The following is an 18,815-nucleotide window of genomic DNA, read 5'->3' as shown; positions in this document are numbered from 1 at the left end:
GGATAAAGGTGGAAAGAGTTCATGTAATCCATGGACACCAGTGAAGATCACAAATCATTGAAGAAAAAAGGTTCAGCGCCCTGTCTAGTGGGTCTAGATGACCCAACTCCCAATGTTAAAGTCCCTAGGATAGCACAAGGGTTAATTTTTTTTTTTTATACTTCACTAAAGCTAAAGTTTAGCTATCGTCTAGTAAATGTATATATATATATATCAATAAAAAGATTGCAAGGCTTACGAACTTCAAGGCAGACTTTAACAATCAAGGCTGGGTTTCATACATGACACCTTAAAAGAATGCCTCAGAAGAGACAAAGACACTTCTATAAAGTTCATCCCGGTTATGTTATACAGGCACCAGTTTTAGGTCAGGTTTAGATTCAGATTTATAGCGCTAGTGCTTATAACTCATAGATTAGCAGACCCTAAAGTTTACACAAACTATTCACATTTAAAGATCCACACTCATGAAAACTTGTTTTTTTGGTGTTTTCTTAACCTGTTTTTGTGGCATTTTCCCAATGATTGAAGACATAGATAAAGAAAAGTATTTCTCTATATAGTCGTTGTGAATCAGATGCACACAGAAAAAAAAAAGCCATTGGAAAAAGCTTGTAGCTGTTATGTAAAAGCTACAATTGACAAGCCTCAAGCTTACTGCTCCTCTCCATTCCGATGAATTGATCCATGTACGTCTTTGCTTTCTTCATCTGAACTGGCATCTGGCTCAAAACTTTACGGTTGGATAGCTCCAATATTGCTTGCCATTTTTGTTGCAACCATTATGTTAGGTTGGGGTTGTGAGGGGCTGTAAGCTAGATGGAGTGTGTAAACAGATGGATAATGGAAAGTGGAGGTGGGCTTACTCCATACAAACAGTGATTTTTTAATGAACTACTAAACTATGTCCTAGAAAACAACTGGAAACGCTTGTACAATAGATCAAAAGACGTTTAGTGTGGTTTAAAACAAAAACATTTTTCTTCTTAGTGGATGGAACTTTCTTTTTTTCCTCTGCCTCAAAGGAATTGACAGTCTTATTGCAGATGGAACAAAAGACCTTCTGAGTCTGTCATTCCAGGGACAAAAGTCTTTAGCTGGACGTGCTCCTTTGCATCCCAAAGATGCAGTGTGTGCAGCAGAACCTGTTCTGGTCTTTTATGGATTCCAGACAGTCCAGCTGCCAACCGACCACCTGACCGGCCTAGATGTTTGTTTTGAGAAACTTTAAATGCCCCAATGTTGATGAAGAAAACATTTTTCTAATTTGAGCTTCACTCATAAACCTGGTATTAAGATTTCCATTTAGACCAACCGCTGCTCTTCAAATCTTTGTGTAAAATTTTCAAAAGTCTGTTGGAACTTTGTGCTAGTATAGATTTATTTTTAGTGAAAAATCACCAAAAGTCGACAAATTCAACAGCAGGAAAGAAACTAATTGAGTTGTTCAACACTGCGACTGTGCATCTGCTTTCAGTTTTACCCTGCTCCAACACACACTCTGCCTGAAGCCAGACATCTCCTCTTTAGCCTGCATCAATGCGATAGCACATTCAAACCACAGATTTCCACAGCAGAGGAAAATAATTGATTCTGCATTCTGCAAAAACCTATGCTTTTAATGAACACGTATCACCTACAACACCTGCTACATTAAAGCAGAAATGCAACTTGAATTTAATGATCATCTGGATGCTGTATGATTTGTTGTATGATATGTAATTACTTCCAAAACTCGTGCACAGAAACACAAGACACATAGAATGAGATCTGCCAGAGGAAAGCTATCGCCCTGAAGGAGCACACAGCTCTCGTTTGCATCTTTTGGGATGCTGGAGAGACCATCAAAAATGTATTTTACCTTGTATAGCAGGTTATGAGAGGAGGGCCCCTTGTACTTTTTCTATTATGAAAAGGACCATATGTCACTTTAAATTAGTTGCACCTATCAATAGGACACAGATTTATCATCCTTTTCAAAGTGCACCTCAGTTTATCCTATAGCAGTAATGCATGTTGCTATCTTTTATAAAAGGTTGTGTTCCTTTAAAGAAGCAGGATTTTTGTTTTCATATTCCGCTTTAAGTTGATTTAGTGGCCCCTAAATCACAGAGTCAGTTTTAGTACAAATGTCATGTTCTTTAATTTTAGTCCTTTCATTACTGAGAAAGGGGCTTAAGCTGATTAGCCCTGTGCCATCACCTTAAAGGTAAATAATTTTTTTACGCTACTTTCAGCATCGACACACACACATAAGTACTGTAAGCTAAACCAAAAAAGGACAGATTTTTTATTTCAGTTGAGTAACATTATTTGTTTTCTTTCCCACAGGAAACTAAATAGAGTACTATGGAGCAATGAAAATAAATTTAGGACAGAGTGGCAAAACCCATGTTTACTCCAGCAAACCGGTGCACAGCTGGGACACAACATCCATATCCCTCATTTGAAGCTAAATGAATTGAAGGTGTTTTTACACAGCCTCTTCTAAGTCCTTCAAGCACACACATTACTGTAGAAGCAGCTAAAAGGGAAATGACAACAACAAATTGAGCAGCTGAAAACCGGAACGTGGATCTATCTGAGCTATATGAAGATCAAACAGCTTACAGATCAGAAATGTTCCATTACAATAATATATTTTCTGCTCACAGAACTGTTTGTGTTCCATTATAACATGCACATACAAAGCAAACAGCCTTTGCTCAGACAGTGCCAGTCAGTGGAGGCCATTCAGTTTGCTGTTTGATCAGTCGTCTTTGATCACTGTATAAAGTTTTTGGCTCAGAGTTCAGCTTTGAACCAAACAAACCTGCTTTAGACACACAAATCCATAAATCTGAAGTCATGTTTTCTATCATGAGTCTTTAGGTTATCATTAAATTTTGGAAGATATTCTCAATCAACCTTCTTGGTAAATTGTCAGCAAGAGGTCAACACAAGAGAAAAACTGGGTTCCCCAGAAAGGTGTGAAGAAAAAAAATTGCCCAAAATGTCAAAAGTTTTTAATCAAATTTTATGGTTTCTATAGTGCCAGGGTTAGAAAAATGTTTTGTTCCAAGTAACAAACACAAACTTTGTTGAGAAAACAGTCAATACTAATAAGTATTAATGCTTCAAAAAGGCAGCTTCCACGTCAACATGCATACCAGGCCAACAATAGAGCTCTCAGAATTTGTTTGGTCCCAACAATACCTAGGTGTGTGTCGTGAGCCAGCTGTATAAGCTGAGATCGCAGAGCTGTGGGAATGACAAGACGATGGGATCCACGGATCAGGTAAGCATCTTTTTCAGGCAGGTCTGCTTGGATGCGATTGTAGGTTAAAAGAGCTTTTGCATTACGTGGTCAGCCATCATGAAGATAAACTATAACCTGTTGCAACACAGGACAGTCCAGGCAGGCCTGGATCAACTGGTCTTTGGTGACAGCAGCAAAGTCCACATTAGCCACCAGTGCTACCATGTCCAACTCGTCGTGTGGTGGAGGAGGAGAGACAGGTAAACCAGACAAACAGTCAACCAACAACGTTCTCAAGACCTGTCACTAGTCCCAGTTGGTCAGAACTATTTTGGGATTCCTCGAGGTTGTTGGCAGAAGCTGTGTACTGTACAGAGACCGAAGAATGTGTTAAAGTAGAAGGCACAGCTGGAGAAAGCACTGCTGCACTGACCCGGCCATCTTTGATAACTAGGTTCAGAGCATTGAAAAGATCCAAGCCCTTTAACGGGTTTCCAGTTGACACCATATCCACGTTTATGGCACAGCTTGTCCCATTAGTCACTGTCAGTTCCAAGCAGCCCAATACAGAAATAGGCTCTCCTAAGTAAGTAACTAATCTTCTTATTGCTGTGGTAAGTGGGATTTGACAATAATGTTTCTGGTACAGGCACATAGGGAGAATGGAAACTGCAGATACAGTATCAACCAGGAGGTCAACAGTAATTGTAAGTCCCTCAGGTGCACGCATAGAGACTTTGCACATCAGACTGCTGTTAAGGCTGGTTCCGTCCTCTTCTTAAACAAGTACGATTCGATTACAGTTCGATTACACCAGTTTTCTGTAGGAATGCAGAGGCATAGGGGTTTGACGATAACCGCATCACCGCACTTTCTTTTGTTTTTAAAGTTCTGCATATGGGGCGTGATTGGAACATCAATAAACACATTGAACACATTCATCTTTGCTGATAATTTACTTTTTCTGCTAGTCCTGTGTTCAGACTTCAAGGGCTTCTGGGGGAAACCTTTTATTACTGTTCTCCTTCACTCCCTGTGCCGCGCCTCTAGCCTCTTGAGCTGCTCGCTGCACACGCTCCCTCTACTTGCACACACCAGCGCTCAGGGTTTCAGCAGCACACACACATCCTCATTCTACAACAGAAGTTTCCGTTTCGCGAGGAAACACGACTAATTTACTGCATTTTAATTATTCATTTCAATTGTATTTATTTCCATTACAAGCTGCGTGCGTTCTTGAGTGCGCGACACGGCCGCCCGCCAGAGGATTTTGTGTGTGTGTGTGGGGGGGGGGTTATTACTGTTCTCCTTCACTCTGTAACACCAAACATGAACACGCACTGTTAGAGTGCGATGAATATAACTACATGTTTTGTTTGAGAACTATTTTGTGCAGCAACGTCTCTGTATAAACAAAGGCGGGGTTCTTCATGGGTGTCAGGCTCATGGCTGCCGGAAAGGTGACAAAGTGTCTGCAGTCTGTTTGTTACTGGACAATATACAATATTCTGAGAAGATGTCTGTACCAGAGAGCACAGGTGAAACTCGCGTGCAGCTCGAGAGCGGTCCGCTGCAGAGGAATCAACACGCACCCCAACACACTTGTGTGCGCTCCTTCCTCCTACACACGCATCGTGCTGACACACATACACATAGTCATAGTCTATATAGTTAGTTCATTAGTTAGATAGGTAGTAGTTAGTTGTTACTGTTATTTGTTAATAAAGAATTTACGACGTGGTTGCCAGGGAATTTTGTGTGTTTTTTTTGGGGGGGGGGGCTGCGGTTAACGGCGACACAGTGCCCACTGTTGGTTCATCACCGCGGTGATCAAAAATTCCACACCATCACAGCTCTACAGGGGCAGCAAAATTCCCAGCCAAGCCATTCCTTGTCGCCAATATGTTGTGTTGTTAAAAAAAAAAAGCCTGCTCAGTTAACAAGATCCACCTTTAATCTTCTTCTGCCGCTTACAAAATAAATGCTACAACACATCTTTGGTCATCTCCACCTACTGGGTAGAAGGTGTAATGGCACTCCATGACACCACCACAGAGTTTCATCGATATTGACAGTAATATGGTTTTAAATGCAAAGACATACCAAGTAGCTTCTCCTGGTTCTCCTCTGTTCTCGCCACTTTACATTGACTAGAGAAATTGAAAGGAGCGTCTCCTTACCTTCTTTTGAACATAGTCCATGATGTTTTTGAAGTCCAGGTCATCATAGTAGTTCTTCATGCCCTTCCGGGCAACCTTGCTAAATACCTCCGTTGTCTATAAGAAAAGAAAACGTGTTATTTTGTCTGAACGGCACTAAGGTTATACCACTGCTGAAGTCTGAATATATACAATCTAAAAGCTACGGAAACGAGACCTGTGATAGAAGAAGATGCCAGAGACACTCAACTGGAATATCAATGCACATAAAAACGCTCACATCCAGCAGCCTCATTCTGGCGTCACTGTGAAGTCCGTCTCCAAAACTGCATTTTTTAACGGCAGATTGTAAAACCTGAGCATATTACCAAACACTGAACTAAATGACTTTTTGATAGAGCAAGTTTATTTGACAGTACTGTAAAACCGTCATGAGAATTAAGAGTTTATTCAAATTTATTCTCAAGGAAATGGGGGAATAAAAAGTGAAAACAACAGCAAAAGTAACTTAACCCCTGTGATCGTACATGGCTGGATAGTTCCTGCTGCTGTAGGCAGATGCCGTTAGCTGGACAGGTTAATATATATCAGGAGAATTAAACCCAGGTAGTTAAAACTATAACAGAATCATTTTTTTTAATGCTTTTGCATCTTTTGTCTGAAGTTTTGTCTGAAGTTCCTTTGTAGTACGGAGTAATATTTATGCCACCATCATTTGTTATGTTTGACTTTTATGATCCCTCTCATGTATAGACATAATTGTCATTTTCTTTGAAAGACAAAAACAAGTAATGATTACCAAGATACTTTTATTACTGCACAAGCAACAGTTATTTAAAGAGATAATTAGACAAAAACAAAAGGCAGAAACAAGACTTGATTTTTTTCTCTTTGACACAGCTTAGGTTTTAAGACATTAGACCTGCTTCTCAAAGACTAATTATAGACAAATTTATTTCTCTCAGTAATAGACAATAGGTAATTGTAGTTATGTCAACATAATCGCATCTAAAATTGTACAATACATGAAAAACTTCTCAGGAATGACTCAAATCATAGAAAGTTAAGACGTCATTCAGTAATTTTACAAACCATTAACTGTATTATGCTTTTCAGTTTCCAAAAAGACTTAGAATTTTTTTTCTGCATTATGCTTAATGCACACCCATTTTTAGAAAGGATAATAGCTCAAGTCTGTTCAATCTTTATATGTACATGTCCAGCTTCCTGTCCACTTTATAAAATTACATTTTTGTTCAAAACCTTCTGAATAATGAACTACATGACTCCTACCAGATTAGAAGAAAATGCCTTTTCTCTTCTCAAGCTGTGAGACTAATGGCTCTAGACAAAGACTTCACCAGGACACTGCAGATCTGACAGGAGCAAATCTGATAAAAACCATCCCTACTAAAAAACAAACAAACAACTAATTTCACTTATTTAAACATGTTTTTTTGACAATAGTACTATTTTTTGTGGCAATGGTCAGCATGTTTCCATTTTAGGAAACTCATAAATTAGGAAAAAGAAATACATTTTTCAGTTCATTATGTGTATTTGGTTTATTTATGTGGAAAATAAACCAAAACTATCAAAACAAATGTTACAATCATGTTTCAATTCATGTTAGAGGGTCTTTTTCCTTTGTGCTTTTACCTCAATACAGTTGTCAGAGCATTTGGCCAGCACAGTCCAGGCCTGCTGTGTTACATAGAAAGCAATAATGACTAACTGCCCCAGGCGCAAAAGCGCAGGAAATGCAGCTCTTTGTCTTTCTGAGGGAGGAAGTTAGGTTTCAGCACTTTATGAAAAGAACCATCGACTGGTTTAACTAGAAAATAATAAAGCACAAACAAACTCCTCAGTCCGAAACTGCCAAGAGATTCAGTCTTTTATCACCTGAAGTGACTGACATTTTAAGCAATCCAGAGAGTTGAGGGAACACAAAGAACGAAACCAGAAAGCACAGTTGGATGTGCGTGATTCCACAACCTCAGGCGGTACTGCATGAAAGACTGCCGTGTCATCGCAATCCAAAAACCTCTGGGATACCTTTGAAAACCACTGAAGCTCAACACAGTCCCTTATCAACTAAGACACTTTGTAAATGTGTTATTAGCCTATAGGTAAAAAAAGAAGTTGGATCTTTACAGATTAAAAATAAAAAAAATGAAACATTTAAGAAAAAACTAAGCTGTTTTTAGAAATGGGCACATTTTGGGGAAGTGTTATTTGTACTTTGTATGCAACTTTGAAATGTATTCCAAGTAAAAGTACAAGAAGTTTTAGCTTGGCAATGGGAGTGAATACCAAATTTATTTTCTTAAGTAATCTGATTTTTTAAATAAATCACCTAAAAAAAGAGAATCCATTTCCCCTTCAGATATTGGAAATAATCTGATTATGAAAAATCTGATAAAAACATCAAAATCTTCCCCCAATAATCTGATATTTGTATAGACGGTATCTTTTTATCTATTGAAAGGGGCATAATCACAATTTCAGTGAAAGACAAGGGGCTGATCTCTTCTTTTTTAACACATATCACATACTCTTCATGCCCATCAGCTTCCATGTTAGGGTATTTCCAAGATCATAGCGGTCTCTTTCATAATGCAGATGGGACTACATTTTAAAAAGAATAAAAATTCACAAAAGAGACTCTTAAACACCCCTCACCAAACATACAAGTATTGTCCAGACAAAAACAGACACGTTTTGTGATCATCAGATAAAGTGCGTGTAAACTTGTCAGATCGGATTAGCACATTTATCTGATTCCTCCCAATTCTCAGAGGTTTGTGGTCATGTCAAAACGATGTATTTATCAAGAGATTTGCCACTCAAATACTAGTAGAATAAAGGATAAAGTTGTTGCTCACCTTAAAAATGTTTTCTAAGTTAATTGGAATGGCCGTTTGGTTCCATATTCTTAAAGTGATCCTGTTTTATGTTGAAAACTCCTTACAGAATAGAGATATTTGCTGTTTAATAGTGTAAACATCTGCAATAAAGCTCTACAATGGATTGGCGAAGGATCATAGTAGCTGAGTTTACTGGATTGAGTATTCAATATCAGCAAATGGTAACCTTTAGGTCCTGTTGGCTGACCTGTGTTCATTCATGTTCGTTCATGGTCTGGCTTAAGAAAATAAAAAATAAAATTAAAAACAAAACAAAAAACTCAGAGATTCATGTATCTGCTGTTTCAAACAGTGCAATTTCGAAAAGGTTACTCAAAATGCTTACTATAAAAATGTCGTAAAATGTAAAAACAAAAAGCAAACAAACAGATTTTTTTGCAGGATTCAGGTATGAGGATTCAGGAACTGATAAAGGAGTTGAGCTCACCTGGGTGCGAAGCACCAATACCACGATTCCACCAAGCAGCTGCACGACTAAACACACTGCCAGGGTATACATGAACTGAAACAAAACAACAACAGAATACATATATATGAAATTATTTGATGTGTCAGACAGGTGCATCACAGAGGGTCTTTACACATGCACTTCAGTAACTTGGCTTAATTAATGCTATATCATGGTCTGGATGAATACTCGATTCTGATTGGCTGCTGGATGTGGATTAAGTAAGGGTTAATGGCCGACGAAGTTTGCATTAACAGAAATTAAAGCACGACGTGGACGCCTGAACCAGCAACCAGCAGCTCTTTCTTCAGGTTGACCCTCCTGAGGATCCTCAGGAAGTGAAGACGCTGTTGGGCCTTTTTCATTACCTCTGTAGTGTTTGAGCTCCATCTGAGGACTTCATCAATGTGCCCACCAAGGTCCTTGAAGCTTTGTACTCTCTTCACACCCGACCCATTAATGACAATGGGCTGCAGATCTGACTTCTTTCCTCCTTCTTCCTTTGACCCGCTTATGGTCACTTACAAATGAAATAAATATTCCGCTGTTAGTACTTTATTCTTGTTATTTTTTTGGTTTGGATCACTTCTTTCACAAAAAGCGGACCATTTGTTACGCATTGTCACGTGACAACCGTGACAACTGTGACAACATGCCCCTTGCCGGCTCAGCCGGCGCGGACCTCGACTGCAGCGGCAAAGAAAACGATATCTCTATGCTCTATGCTGATCGTCATGATCAGCATAGAGCATCAGATCAGAGAGAAAGTTCACCTCTTGCTGCTTGTTTTTGTCCAGATGATGAAGCAAAAGGTAGTTTTAAAGAAAAAGCCAAGCGTAGTGATATGGAACATTTATGCTATGTGACCGGAACTCCTTTATTAGGCATGCGGTTATCACTGTACAATATCACTTTTTAATGCACACCCAGCAGCCAATCAGTATCAAGTATTCACCCGGACCATGGTATAAAAAGTGATATAACACAGCGATACCACGGCTAAAAAAGAAGTTCCGATTACATAGCTTAAATGTTCCATATCACTGCGCTGGCTTATTTAAAACAACCATCGTGACGTTCAGCTTGTAAATCGCTTTCCTTTTCTGTTGCAGTGAAGATCGTAGATCAGAGCGGCAGAGTGCGTTGCCACTCCGCAGCTAAATGTAACAAACAGTTTTTTGTGTGAAAAAAGCGATCCAAAAAGAAAAAATAACAATAATAAAGCACTAAAAACTGATTGAATATTTATTTATTTTGTAAGTGACCATGGTATAAGTGGGTTAATGGCCTTTGACATGTGCATTATCAGAATTAACGCATAATTAAAGCCGTCTAAAAATGTTCTCTTTTAATAAACTTTAAAAGTCAGTGCTGAAATAGGAGGACAATCAACTATATGATTCCATGACTAAAGCTGCAGGCTGGCTGTTCACGATAAACAAACTCCCCTCAGCTTCTCCCTGCTTGCTTAGTGTTGTCTCTCATCAGAGTAACTACTTTCTTTCAATTTCTTCAAGAAGCCCTTGTGAAAAGCAAATACAAATCCTCATGTGCCAATCTCCATACTGTCCCGAACACTAAAACCAAAGTCAATGCAGTAAATTTAATGCTGACATATAAACTATAGGGAGGACCTTTCTGTGTGGAGTTTGCATGTTCTCCCCGTGCATGCGTGGGTTCTCTCCGGGATCTCCGGCTTCCTCCCACTGTCCAAAAACATGCTTCATAGGTTGATTGGCAACTCTAAATTGTCCATAGGTGTGACTGTGAGAGTGAATGGACGTGTGATTGAGGATATTCTACCCTGCGACAGACTGGCGACCAGTCCAGAGCATCCCTTGCCTACGCCCGAGTGGCCGGGATAGGCTCCGGCAACCCGCGTGACCCAGAAAGGGAAAAACGTTCAAGAAGATGAATGAATGAATGAATGAATATAAACTATAGATTTATGCAACCATTTTATATTTGGAATATTTTATCACTTCACTGACATCATAGGCAGCAAAATATATAGTGTTCTTTCCTATAGTTTAATGTTAGCTTTGTTTCTATTAGGCCTCAGTTCAGAAATGATGTCTGCTTAGAGCTCCATGTGTGCTTTACTGGTGCTGGACATCTGTACTGGAGGTGAATCTCACAAGAAAGTGGGTCATGTAGCAAGACAATGGCCCTGAGCATGCAGGTTGTTACTCAAGAAAACAGTGAAACAAGACTGAAGTTAAGCATTTCAGATAACCAGATCAGAGTTGTTACCCTAATCTAAAGGGAATGCTTGGGAAGGGCCTTAAGCAACTGTACTCAAGTAAACTCGCCAACATCCCAGCACTGAGGCTGCTCCATGCTGAGGGTACAGAAACGGAAATGTCTTTTAAACTGTCAGGCAGGTCTGATCAACAATTATACTAGAAGAACATTTCAGCTATTTTTTCCACTCACTGTTAAAGTCACACTCTGATCTATTTTTAAGTGCTCCCAGTGGTTTTAATTATGATTATGCTGTTTTTAGCTAAATCAAAAAACCTGAGTCATTTTCTAAGACATAGTTTCTGCAAAGCGGCAGGAGCTCATTACAAATTTACTTCAGAGTTGTGGGTGGGACTGTTGGTGTGAAGTAGGCCCGCCCCTACTTCCCATCATCCATCTGTTTAAATGCTCTCCAACAAAAACAAAAAATTGTTTTTTCTAATTTTACAAACCGTAATTCCTTCTGTTAAAAAGTACTCAGTACTTTTCTACTGAAAAAGTTTTGTGGGAAAAAGGGATAAAAGTTCTGAGTAAAAAAATCAATTTTTTACATTGTATTTGACACAGGAAAACCTTTATTTTTATAATTTTAGAGTTGTTTTGATTAGATTAGATAACTTTATCCCACGATGGGGAAATTCACTATTCACTTTTCTAAATTCACTTGTCTTATTGAAGATGAATGTAAATATTATTAAATTAATGTTTCCCTGCAATTTTGTTTTAAAGGAACCTGCTGGGTGTAGTAAAGGTGAAGTTGTGACTATTTGATTAAGTTAATACTCCTGTAAGAGAGCCTGTAAGAGAGCTATGAACAAGACATCTCATCAAAATTCTGTTAGAAAACTAAGAAATTTAATTAAACTGTTTAATAAAAGGCTCAAGCCAAAGGATTTTTAATGTTTAGAAAATGCAAATGATTAGGGTGAAACAGTTACTGAAATGAATAGAAATAATGACATTTAAGAATTATTAAAGACAAACATGAACTTCTAATGTAATCTATGTTGCTTCTGAATGAACACTTACCGTCTTCAGCAATGCTCGGTTGTCCCTTAATGAACCAATGGCTCCAATGAGGGACACAACAAACATGACTAATCCCTGCAGGATCAGGATGATGGAAGGGGCCAAAAACGCTCCATGCAGCGACTTGTAACGCTGCCTCTCCACCTCAGCATAGATCCCAATGGCTAGAAGGGCGCTGCCTATGGTCTGGAAACATAAAGGAACAACAGTTACAGTGGAACAGATTAAGAGATCGAAATTAAAGAACTGTGGTAAAACAAAACCAGTGTGTAGACCAAAGTCCAAAACGTTCCATCTATAAGTTTTTATCATGTTTACAGCCTTTACTTTGAAAATAAGCAAAAGAGAAAAATAAAACTGCACACATGTGGTGAATCTCACACAGACAAAAAAAAGCTGAATATAAAAATGAAGTTTCTGACTGTAAAAACGTATTCAAACCTTTCGTTTAGGTAGAAGGTGAACCTTTGGTGAAAGAATTCCTTTTAATATCAGTTCTATGGGTTTGTGTTCTTTTTTCATTTTGCCATTGAAGTGCGACCTCGAACGGATCATTTTTAGACACTCCATCTCTGATTCAGCCCAGGCTAAACAGCTCCTGCTTGTTTAGCCTGTTTTTGTCTTTTTATGATACACTCCTTAAATAAATGCCATTTAGAAAAACCTTTACCATCTTGTTTGTATCACAGGATTAATGCAGAAATAATTGGAGCGTGTTTTCGGTAAAATTTTGGCTCAATGTTGTTGTTGTTTGTACAAACGTTGATTTAAAAAAAATATTTATAACTGTTCTGCATTTTGCCTTCAAGATTGTTCATATATTAAAACATTTAATTTGCTCTTGGATAAGTAGTGTACCACTAAATCGTATAAAATAAAAAAGATCTCATATTGCAAGGACGACCATGTGAATGTTTCTGACCATCTGAATGTTTCTGCGCCTGCATGCAGTTCAGATGCTGCCAGGGTCTCAGCCTGATGCATCACTGTGAGCATATTAGCACTCTATACCCAGCATTTACCTCTAAATAAAAATGACATTTTTGCGTTTTTTTTTAGTCTCTAAAGGCACGAGTAAAACTGGACTCTGAAGAGCATTTTTATTTTGTTGTTCAAGTGGTTTTTAATTTGAGATTTGGCAAATTTTCATGGAACACAAACTTCAGATTCGTCCTTAATGCCTTTTGAAACAATCCTCTGACATTGAAATGTTTGCTACCAAGTACACAAAACAAACATCTAAGTTTTTTCTACATGTTTTTAGGACCTTCAGGGGTCTGATCTCCTTCACAGGCCCTTCTTGAACTCATGACTCCGGTGCTGCAGAAAACTAAACGGAGCCACCTCCAAAGGTTAATGGAGAAAAAGGTTGGGTTGAAAACTTTCACGAGTAGGAAGCAGATATGTACGGTACACGCGCAAGCTTCAGAGGATTGTGCATCAACTTTAAAAGGTCAACGATCATCAAATTCACAAAGGATGAATCCTCACTCAGAAATTGTTTTAAAGATTTACACATTGTGATAATAGACTGAATAATATCAAACGCGGGAGCTTCTCTTCACTCAGAGGTTAAAATAGCTAATTTGACCCTTAACCACAAAAGCTATTAAATCAAATGATCAGCCAGCTGCAACTCTTGAGGCAGCGAGAAGGTGCACCAAAAGTCAAAGTCTGCTATTTATGAGAAGTCTAATCAGCATAAATGGTCATCTCTCCAAAATGACAATATACTTACAACTATCCTTTTCAGTAATTTATTTAAAAATACAGTCAAGATCATTATGGCCATGTAAAAAAAAAAAAAAATAGTTAATCCAATCAACAGGGGTGGACGAACTAACAAAAACACATTTAAATGATTTACTCCATCTGTTCCAATTAAAAGCTCCAGGAAAAACTATATACGCAAAAGGTCACATTAGATTTAATTACTGCTTTGCAGCATGTGGCAAGAAAAGACTGCAGCATAATGGCAAAGATCTTAGTCACATGCACACGTAAAGGGGGTTGCTATAGGTTTTCGGGTTGTCCGGGCCCTAGCGGATCGTAGACAGGAGTGGACGCATTTTGAAGGAAGCCCAGGTGTGTCCTCCTGTGTTTGATAGGCTCATGCCACCTCAAGGGAAGTTATGAAAATGAAACAGGATTGTCGTGCATGTGGTAAGCACTTGTGACGTACAGGTAATGCTATCTCACAGTGCCCTTACGCAGCACTCTAGTTGCTAGTAAGATGCGCAAACTGGCCCTTTACTGACCGCGTGCAAATGCTACATGCATGCGATACATAAGGGCCTGTAGGAATGCCAACACAAACTTTGCTCCAATTGTGAAATTTCCTAATTTCTAACAGCCCTATACCTTGAGGAGCTGGAAAAAAAACACCATGCCTGTAGAAAACAATGTGCATGAACATTTTCTCCTCAGACCGGTGGTCTCCGACCTTGATATTTTGTGCAGGCCACCTGCCGGTTTTCCCTGATTTTTCCTCCCATATTCACCCGTTAGGGCAGTTGTGACACAGCCATAAAGTATGAACTAGCCAAGCACAAATAAACCAAGCGCAGAGACTTTACTAAACTGGTATCTTTACTCAAAGCTTTGATAACTCGTACAGACACTTCATTTATAAACTAGTTATGATTTGGTGTGATCGTTTCCTGACTGCTGCAAACCCCCGCCGCTGCTGCTTCTTCTTCTTCTTCTTCCCCTCTCTCTTGTGTTGTGTGATGCTTCTGAGATCATCAACTGTGATTTTGTTTTTTCGCTGCTTGGCAGAAAACGAAAGGAGGTGAGAAGTGACAGAAGTGTGAATCGACTGAGTCTAGTGGGGAAAGTGTGACAGCTGACATTTCTTTGACTTTAGTTCTGGACACTGTGTGCAATCGTACAAATGGCTCTTTATTTCAACTTTACCAAAGAAAAGTTTAGACCAACACATGTAGTGGTCATTCTGAAATCTGTGACTCTGGCTTTAGTAGAGAAAGATCGCCATGATTTCATAGCATCAAACCTTTCTCTGCTTTGGGTTGCAGTGAAAAATAAATGATGGAAACAGCGTGGTAGCAGCAGCTGTAACATCTGTGAGATTGTTTACCTTGTAATTCATAATGCAGACTCTTTAAAGTCTGAAAGAAATGAGCTGGCCACTCTTATGTTTGTTTCAGAATTCCAACTTGATTCCCTGATATTTAACCATTGAAAAGTCAAGTAAGGTGCCAGCAAGGAAGATAAGAAAAGATTTTGATTCCCGGAAATATTTAAAAGTTTTCACAGTATATAACCCTTCCTGATGCCTTTTCCTGGTGTCCCTGCTCACCATCTGTGACTGTGTCTTGCTGCTGGCCGGCTCATCAGACATTCACTTCCACCGAGTGGAGAAGAGGTCATTTCAAGCATCTTAAATGCTGACAGATGATCTCAAAACTTTGTGACAAAAACTTAGCAGGGAGGGGGTATGTGTCTGCATCTAAAAGGAGAAAATTTCCTCCAACTGACGTGTCAGCCCACAAATCCTGCAAATCTATTTTAATCCCATTAAAAAAAATCGTTATAACTCAACTATCTCTGTGATTATCAGAATTCATTGAGCTGTGGATGATTTGGCAACTGCATGAGGGGCAGAAGACCAAGGTCACGTGAACAGAATGTGTAAAAACAACTTCACAACTGCACTGTGGTGGCCATCTGCTGTTTCAGCACACAGAGTAATGTCCAAAAAGCTCCAAGCTTAGGCTGAGGAAACTAGCTAAAACCGGGAGCCTACAGTTGGATCCAAATCCTGTGTGTTGCTCTGGAAGCACCCTAATTGGACAAAGAAAATGTGTCTACTTGGTCGCCGTTTTGAGAGCAATCCAATCAAGTAATGAGGAAAGAAGGTTCAGTGCTTCAACAAATATCCCCTTCAGCACAGAACACACTTCTCCATCCTTGAAAAATTAAAGAAGGGAAATCTGTCTAACAGTTCTTTATGGAAACAACATTAAAAGTTTTGCATTGACCCGTCACTCTCTGTTAAAGCCGAGCCAAAACTATTATCAAATGACGAGTCACAATTTCTGGTTTAGTAACTGGTTTTATCGCTGATAAGTCGGATTCCTGTTTAGGGCACTTCACAATCAACCGTGCAATTTTCAGTTGAACTGCATATGGGGTCTGAATGCTGGTGCTTTACTCATAGTGAAAGTGCAGCTAAAAAGTCCTCATTCTGACCTGTTCAAAAAGTGTATTTTGGCAACTTAGTTTAAATCTATTCATAAAGCTCTTTTATAATGATTCCCCAAATCCAAAGCAATGGATCTGCAGCTATTTTAAAATCTAAATAAATGGATCACACCGCTATTCCTTTAGTGATTTGATGCAAAAGAGGAAAACTATAAAAGCGGAAAAAAAGCGGGGGGGAAAAAAGCAAAACCTTTCTTGTTAGTGGCATTTATCATCCCTGTCAGGCTTTACTTTCCATCTGAATCATTTGAAGCCATCTTGCCAGATTCTTAGGCCAACTGAATTGTGTAAAGTGATGATCTTAAATGTAATGAACAGTGCTCTACTGGACCTGTTTACATCCGCAGCACTGATTGAGAACATCCTGTGCTACAGGATGGTGGATGAGAATGAGTCAGAGGGATGCGTGTAAAGATCTGAGAAAGAAAAAGGTTATGATCCTGTGGAACTGGACACTTACTTTACCGATACAAAGCCCATCGCGACGACTGTTGTGAATTTGGGCTATACAAATAAAATTGAATTGAATTAAACTGCTTAAGTTTGCTTGAGCACAAAAGTTCTATGTGAAGTCAACCAAATTCTTTTTTATTTCTAACTCCCAGACATGCAAACACTTGGGATAAAAAACACATGGGTGAACTCAGAAGTCTAATGAATGTATCAATGTGCATTGATTGTGTTCAACTGCATCTCTGAAAAGGAGCAAATAGAAGTTTTCTTTCTTGAGATTAGATACATTGTTTTGCTATAGTCTACAGGAAAAAGAAAATTCAACAAAACTGAGTCAACAAGCTGTGGAGACGAGTAAATAAGAGTCAATCTGCTTCTCAACCCCCCATCAGTGCAGCATTCAGCCTCCAAAATGAACCCATCATTGAGTTCATCGTGCAGCTCCGGCTCATCTTCCCAGCTCCTCCTGCTCCCTCGTTTCTTTGCACAGAAGGATTTTTAAAAAACATTGTATGAGAAATAAATTGTTTTCAATTCAAGTGTGAATCAACCATCTGTCTTCACACATTCTGCCTATAATGTCTTCTGAGAGGAACCGGCAGCTGCACTGTGCTGAGCTACAAGGACTGTCAAAAATCAGACATTAATTTAAATTGAAGAGTAAAACAGAAAGAAGCTTAACTCAGCTACCTGACTGTAATTTGATTTCACCTCATATCTCCTGATGAGCCAAAACCCCATTTAGTTTGTGATCAACTGTCAGCAATTTTTTGGGTTAGTTTTGGGTCGGTTCGGAACCAACTGATTTACGGTTCGTTGGTGAACAGTTACAGAGTTTACATTGATTGAGCAGAAAGAAGGGTGGTGGGTCCACAGGTGCAACACCTGAAGCATAAATCGGCAAAATCGTGAAACCCCATCTAAACGCATACCTAATTCATTCATATTTTTGAACACACATGTAAAGAAGTCGATAGGTAAAATAAAAACCATACAAAAAGTTGATGAAAGTAACAACTTAAAGTTTAACATACACACCCCACCACCACACTCCACCACCAGCGCGCCCGTCCTCCTCAGAATAAAAAATGTCGGTACTTTACTTACCAACCAGAAGAAGCAGTAGGTAAAGAGCGCAAATTTGATGACATAGTACCAAGTGTCATTGGTGTTATTGGACCCATTGCCAGAATTGCCACACATCTTGAGTCTGGGGGGGACAGACAGGTAATTTCTGCTATTCTCCGGTGCTCTCTTTATTGTTGACACCACACTTCCGCGTTGGAGGCGTCGCCGCACGCGCCTGCCGCATGCGCCTGGGCTTGTGTGAGAAGGAGGGGTTTTATGGGAAATGCTCTGTTTACACTCACAGGATGACAGTTTTTTTTTATCCTAGACTAGAAAAATATTCACTTTTGGATAACACAATTTATTACGTTTAGTTTTAAAAAGTTTGTAATAAGTCCTCTAAAACATATATATTAAAATGAACAAATACGAAAAAGTCACGTTTCAAAAAGTCAGGTTTCTGCTACCAGCAACTTCAGCGCTTTAAGTGGCTTTTATGCCTCTCTATTGTGGCACATTGGCTTTAAAGAAAAAAGCTAAAGATTTGAATTAATAATTCAGTTAATTTTATTTTAAATATAAGGTTTTGTACTTTATGTTTAGTTTGTAACTCATCAGATATCAAAACAATTCTAAAAGGTTCTTATTTTATGCTGCACCTACTGGAGAATCTTTATTTGACACATTATGTATTTTCATTTGAATTGATATTTTTTGCTGCAGTCAAAAGAAAAAAGAACTTTAAATTGTTGTGTGTAGAAAAATACAAAACTGTTAAAATTAAAAATTTAAAAGCTACATTTAGAAATTAATGTTCCTGTCACAAAAACATAAATTAAGTGTGTTGTTCTGGAACTGTCAAAATATTATTCAATTTAAACGGATGTATTAAACAAAAATTCAAATTGATTGTTTTCAATTATATTTGAACTGTATATGGTCAAATCTAATCAAATCTAAAAAGAAATCTGGTCAAATCTGAGCCCAGGTGATGGTGGGAGAAATGTAGAAATTATGCTATGTTT

The 18,815-nt window shown here is 38.7% G+C and overlaps 1 protein-coding gene across 1 annotated transcript in view; it reads right to left on the bottom strand.

Annotated features, from left to right (window-relative positions):
• Window positions 1–18,031, bottom strand: part of tspan15 (tetraspanin 15) — a 37,276-nt gene extending 19,245 nt beyond the window's left edge. Inside the window, exons 1-4 of the mRNA XM_023953536.1 lie at window positions 17,830–18,031; window positions 12,046–12,231; window positions 8,752–8,826; window positions 5,419–5,514 (exon numbers count right to left, since the gene is read on the bottom strand). Of these exons, the coding sequence (XP_023809304.1) occupies window positions 5,419–5,514; window positions 8,752–8,826; window positions 12,046–12,231; window positions 17,830–17,925 (453 nt within the window). The 5' untranslated portion in view covers window positions 17,926–18,031. The remainder of the gene's footprint in view (window positions 1–5,418; window positions 5,515–8,751; window positions 8,827–12,045; window positions 12,232–17,829) is intronic.
• Between the last annotated feature and the right edge of the window lie 784 nt (window positions 18,032–18,815).

The sequence above is a fragment of the Oryzias latipes genome, chromosome 3 (genome assembly GCF_002234675.1).
Source record: "Oryzias latipes chromosome 3, ASM223467v1".
NCBI lineage: Eukaryota > Metazoa > Chordata > Actinopteri > Beloniformes > Adrianichthyidae > Oryzias > Oryzias latipes.
This window is presented reverse-complemented; position numbering and strand designations above follow the sequence as displayed.